The sequence below is a fragment of the Acomys russatus genome, chromosome 22, assembly GCF_903995435.1.
Source record: "Acomys russatus chromosome 22, mAcoRus1.1, whole genome shotgun sequence".
Classification (NCBI taxonomy): domain Eukaryota; kingdom Metazoa; phylum Chordata; class Mammalia; order Rodentia; family Muridae; genus Acomys; species Acomys russatus.
Genome location: NC_067158.1, coordinates 28696629 through 28702628, shown reverse-complemented (window position 1 = coordinate 28702628; position 6000 = coordinate 28696629). Strand labels below are relative to the sequence as shown.

General features: G+C 49.9%; 1 protein-coding gene across 1 annotated transcript in view; it reads right to left on the bottom strand.

Annotated features, from left to right (window-relative positions):
- Positions 1 to 1926: 1926 nt before the first annotated feature.
- Positions 1927 to 6000, bottom strand: part of C22H4orf50 (chromosome 22 C4orf50 homolog) — a 42229-nt gene continuing 38155 nt past the window's right edge. Inside the window, exons 10-12 of the mRNA XM_051164993.1 lie at positions 3687 to 3738; positions 2338 to 2459; positions 1927 to 1962 (exon numbers count right to left, since the gene is read on the bottom strand). Coding sequence (XP_051020950.1) covers positions 1927 to 1962; positions 2338 to 2459; positions 3687 to 3738 — 210 coding nt within the window. The remainder of the gene's footprint in view (positions 1963 to 2337; positions 2460 to 3686; positions 3739 to 6000) is intronic.

Here is a 6000-nt window from a genome sequence, read left to right as displayed (position 1 = left end):
GGGCCACTAGGGAAGAGAAAACACAGGTAGATCTGTGTCCGTTGATTATGGCTCTGCAGAACACACCTCTTATTCAAGGACGATATGACAATGACAACCGATGCTTACCAAGCACTTTCCGTGCTGGCATCAAACGTCTTACCACATGCTCACTTCCTCCTACAACAGTTCTAAAAGGCCATCATCACCAAGTCACAGCCAACGAAGTGGAGATGGGGACCAGTGAGGTTGTCACACCCTGCCACTGAGCAAGTGCTCACACACAGGCATTGGAGTGGTAGCATGGTGCAAGCAAAGGCTTTTGTTCTCAATGACAGGAAACATGCCCTTCACCCTGAAAGGCTCTGTCTCTCCTGCATGGCAGTCTCATGTGAGCGTCCCCATTGCCCAAAATGTGCACCACATCTCCTGCACTGGATCCTCTGTACAGTTTTGAAGACCCCAGATATCTTATTTAAATTCATGGGGCTATGAAGCTGCTGGTTCCACATTACTCAGGTCACACGACTTCATCCTTATCTTTTCGACAAGCCCACCATTGGCTTGGGCATAAGACAATCCATACCAGCATCTCACCTCTGAAAGCACATTCCCTTCCAGAACCCACAGGAAGGACCAACTACAATAGCACAGCAGCAGGAAGTTCACCTGCCTCTCCAGCCTCCCCCATGAGTGGCCATGTGTCTGCCTTCCCACATGGAGGGCTGCACTGTCAGAGTCATCATCCTGAGTGCTCCCGGGTACGCCTGAGCCCTCTGCCTCCTTAACCTCCCGCCTGCCTTTCCTCATAGGCAAAACAGGTATGATGACCTGTTGGGCTCCTTCTCCCTTCAGGGTCTCTGCTCTGCTTCCCTCCCTGTGCCCCCATCATGCCCACTCCTATGAACATCCACACAGCTTGAACTTGCTCACCAAGCTCCATGCCTGAGAAGGCTACTGTCGCCTGGGATGCCTCTAGTTTGTGGAGGGCACACATAGCAGGTCAGAACAAGGCAAGTCAGAGGTGGTTTTCACAGGAGAAGGTGAAAAATGGGAAGACGTTCTTATTTCTAGACATGGGACCTGCACATGTAACTTGCAAAGGAGCCACCAGTCAGAAGGTGGACAAAGGCCACTGAGCACAGCCAGCTCTGCACTGGAAACAAATACGTCATAGACACATGGGTCGCCAAATCGCCCCAAAACCCTGACATGCAAATGCATCCTCTTCATGCTTAATATAGAAACATAATATAAATGTGGAGGTAAATGAGACGTCATAAAAGTCAAGATAGAAAAGAGCAAATCTTAGGCTGAGATTCAGAGGGAGAGAATGTTCTCCGCTCTTCCATTGTTTTGTGGGTTCCCTGCAAACACACGGTGCTGCCACGCTGGCTTTCACTCTCATGACTGATTCAGGCAGTGCCACTCCTATTTTATACAGAAGCAGACTAACGCACAAACAGATGAAAGGCTTGCCCAGCATCACACAGACTTAACAAGGTCAGGGCTGAGGTTTGAACTCAGGTCAGCCAGGCCCCATATTTAATAAGTTAAATGGTTTGTCTGCAGCCAGTGTAGTGCATCTAATGATAACCTTTTCAGCTGCTTCATAGTAAAAACAACTAGACAATCTAGGCAAAATATGTGGAGAAAATATATTCATCAGCTAGGATCTGCAAAGGACCAAGGCTGAGGAGCTTTGTGGGACTGACACTGACAGCAAGGAGGGTGGGGTGGGAGGAGTCCACCATGCAGTCCAGTGGGGTGTCTGTGTTTTTCCCCTCGGTGGTGGTCTGTGAGGGTGAGATACTGAACAGGGATCTCCTAGCCTGTGGGGCACCAGGAACCATGGGAGAGGACTTTGAGGACCCTGGAGGGTTCGTTCCCAGAAGTGAGCGTGAGCCGGGTGTCAGGCAGAGCTGCCTTAGTTGCGTTGTCTTTCAATCAGCCCTGGAAGGGGAAGGTGCTGGCCAGGGCAACCTGTCAGAGCAAAGGAAGTCCTCACTGGGGCAGGGATCATCAGCAGAGCCTCAGGTCAGGGCCCGGGTTTCCACACATGAGGCCAGACAAATAAGACAACACAGCACAAGGCTTCACCAGAAACAAAGACTGAAAAGCAGGTAACAGACACTGGCTTACATTGTAGTGCTTAACCTGATGGGTTTTATCAGGGCTGTCACGTGTCCATGTGTATATGCGTGCGTGTGTGTGTGTGTGTGTGTGTGTGCGCGTTTGTGTGTGTGTGTGTGTGTGTGTGTGTGTGTGTGTGTGTTGTGCACGCGCGCGCTATCTGAGAATGTATTCCACTTTCAATCAAAGCAATATTTCAGCAGCGAGGTGAAGGTGTGTGCTTACCCTCGGGGAACCAGGAGAAGCCGTCTGCAATGTCCACTCAGGGCTTGGAAGGGACCAGGACTCCACACCCCACAGGTTTTGAAGGACACTGTCTGTTTCCGAATTAAGCAGATACTCCTGAGCTGGAAGAAAGAATCCTCAATCAGGCCTCAGGCTGGGCATCCATCTTTAAAAGCAACAGGTGCCAAACTCTTGTCATAATGTCTCCACTCTCTTGCTATCCACAGATTGTCCCAGGTGGCCATCCCTGTGACAGAGACTTTCTTGGTGCCTTTGAGTTCTCTGAGTCCCACACATAGTAATGACATCATCATGGTCCTGGAGCATTCCAGACCACTGCCTGTCTCCCAAGTGCTAGCTGGTAGGCCCTCCAGGGAGGAGCTACCCTCTGTGTTCCCTCTGCTGGCTCCCTCATCTTATATGCACCCCCTGCAGGGGGTGCCAAGCAGCTTCCAGAAACCTGATGCAAACAGCCCCACTCATCACAAGCATTTCCTGAGAAGGCTGAGCTCCAGGAGAAGGCAAAATGCTAGAAATCCAGTGGCTGAGTGGGGCCAGCTAGAATTCTCAGCTCTCCAGCTGTAGAAACAGCTGCCCATTCATGCTAGGAGGGGCAGCAGTGAAGATGCAGATGGCAACCCCATCCACACGAGAAGCGTTTTCTTCTCATGCACTGATCCCCTGCTATGTGCCAGGCCCTGCACAGAACATCATAGTATCCTCATTTTGAAAATGGCCTGCAGGTCAGAGAGAGAGGCCGATGAACTCATCCAAGATCACAGGGCTGGCAAGAACAGGATCTAGTCCTTGTCCTGAGTAGCCACAGCTAGTTAGAACTTAGCTCATCTCTTGGCCTGCATTGCTGATCACATATGGATGCACATGCGTGACACAGCTGACAGCATCGAACGCTCCGTGTCCTGCTGTCTTTGAATTTAGTGAAATATCATCACATTTCCCTGCAGCGTGGCATTCTCAGCCACCTTTGCATTCTGCAGAGGACAGGGGTTAAATCACAACACTGAAGGGTGTGGTGAACACAACTGTCCCCTGAGCTTAGTCCTAATATTATATGGAAATTACTTATATGAGATGAATGTCCAGGGTTGGGGCATGTACATAATGGTTCATAATGAAATAAGGAACTGAGGACTTTGAGGCTCTTCTTCTTTTTTCCCCAGTGTGTCCCAACACTATGAAGTGGTAAGGCAGGGCTTAGTGGCAGAAAGAGAAGGGGAAATAGGCAGTCCCCTTAATGGCACAAGCTCAACATTCAGCAGTTTACACCCGTCCCACCCGGCCCTGGCTTTTGCTGAAGACAAAGAGATGTGTCTGGCAGGTGTACTGACCTCCTCCTCCAGCTGCTGTCCCCTTGGAGCTCACATCCAGGTGGTAGGCTGTCTGGAAGAAAGGACATCTCAGTGGGTATACTGTGTACAGCAAGGTGAAAATGTCCCCAAGAGGAACAGAATGGAGCTTGCCACCCTGTGCAGCTGAATTCATCCTCACTGGAAGGCGGGTGTGATGATGTGTCTCCCACATTCCCTCCTCAGCCACCTTACTGGTGACCCAGGCCAGGTCTGCTCAAGGGTACCACACACCAGGCACCATTAAATTTCTTCACTCAGATTCAACCCTTATGCAGAGATAGCAACACATGTCTCTTCAAAAATACATTATGAGAAAATTTAAGGGCAGTTAGGGTATCCGGGGCTGCTGATTTATCACCTGGGTGATGAGGAGACCTTGAGTCTACCCAATGCACTACTGTGATGATCAGTTCCATCTGTGGGCAGGAGGGCAGCCTCAAGAACTCAGACTCAACCCAGCAGCCCTGTTGGTGAAAAAGAAGCTACCTACTAGATCTTCAAGGCATGCTGCAGTCAGGACCCTGCATTCTTTAGGGGTGTTCAGTTGGGGAGGGCCCTGTGTGTAGTAACCCTGTGAATCTCTTCACCTCCATCTTCATCATGATGCTCCGGGTACCATCACAGCCTATCATCCTACCTGGAAGCTCTACTCTCTTTCCTTCACTGGGAAACCTCTGTGTGAACCCCAAGACCTAATTCAAATGACCCAGCCCCTGTATCATCTTTCCAGATTTCTCCTAACATAGTTCGGCCACTTGCATGTTATTTGCCCTGACCACGACCTATGTGACAACTGGGCTCTGTGATGGACTCCAGGATGGACTGGCAGAGATGAGACAGTGACTAGTCACTAAAGGCTAGGTGTCCTCTGGTCACAACCTACTCCACCCCACCTTTTAGGAACCTTGTGCTCTAGGTGCGATGGTGCCTGCCCTCCTGCTGTGCTTAAGTGTTGGTAGATAGATGCTCCGGTCCTGATTTCATTGTGGTTGCTGTGACAAATTCCTTAAGAAAAAGCAACATGAGGGGGGGCGGAGTATTTCATCTTAAAATGCCAAATTACAGTTCATCAGTTTAGGGAAGTCAAGGCGGTAACTCAAGAAGCTAGTAACATGACACCCGCAGTTGTGAGCAAAGAGAATAAATGTATCTTTGCTTGTTTGCTCTCAGCTAGCCTTCTCCCTTCTACAATTCAAGGCAGCTGCCTGTGCGTGCCCCGGTGTCTTTGTGGTGAGCACTGCCAAGGCTCTGGCTTTCCCAAGAAGTTGAAACCTCAGTGTGGTTAGACAGGCCACTACTGGATGCCTATCATGCTCTGAAAGAAAGCTGTCTCCCATTGGCTCATGCATTTGAGCCTATTGGTGGGACTGTTTGGGAAGGTTATGGAGCCTTGATGAGGGATGAATGTCACTTGGGGCCAGGCTTTGAGGTTTTACAGGCTCGCCCTGCTTCTTGCTCTTTCTCTCTCCTTCCTGTGTGTGGATGAGAATGTCATCAGCCAGCTTCCAGCTATTGCCACTGTGACGTTGCTATGCCTTCGCCTTCATGATAGACTCTACCACTGTGGAACTGTGAGCCAAAATAAACCCTTCCCTTTGTCTTCTTTTGTTGAGGTAGTCTATCATAGCAACATAAAGTAACTACCACAGAGTCTGTAATGGGTGTCATACTGAGCTCCTGACATGAGACATCACTTGACCTTCAAAGAGCCTCGTGGGAAACAGGGAGCCCTACTGATGCAAAAGACAGGGATCTTAGAGAGGTGAGGGCCTAACATCATGTTCTTTGGAATCAGGGCACCTTCATGTACAGGTGACCATGCCTACACAGAAGCACATCCCAGAAACAGCAGGAGGCTCAGGAGCTGTGGGCTGGGACCACCATTCCCTCTGCTGAGAAGACTCTAGGCCAGAGTCTGGGCCAGGCTATCAGGAGTATATGACACTTTAAGCAGGCTACCTCTGGGATGAGCCCCAGCCTTCTTTGGTATCCAGGCTTCCAAGATCATGGGGATAACATAGCCACATACAAAATTTAAGAGAAACTTAGTTTTACTTATGAATGTCTTGATGTAAGTCCAACCAAAATCCAGGAGATGTAAGCCAGGCTAGGGGAGGATAGGAAAGGACACAGAGTGGCTGTCGATCTCCCCGAGCCAGGCCCAGAGATGAGCTAGAAGGATGAAGTAAATTTAGGAGTGGCAAGTCTGCCTTGCCCTCTCCTCACTTGCACCTAAAGCCTGGGAAATATCAAGACCTTGAACTCCCACTCATAGCCACGGTGAAAGCTGGCT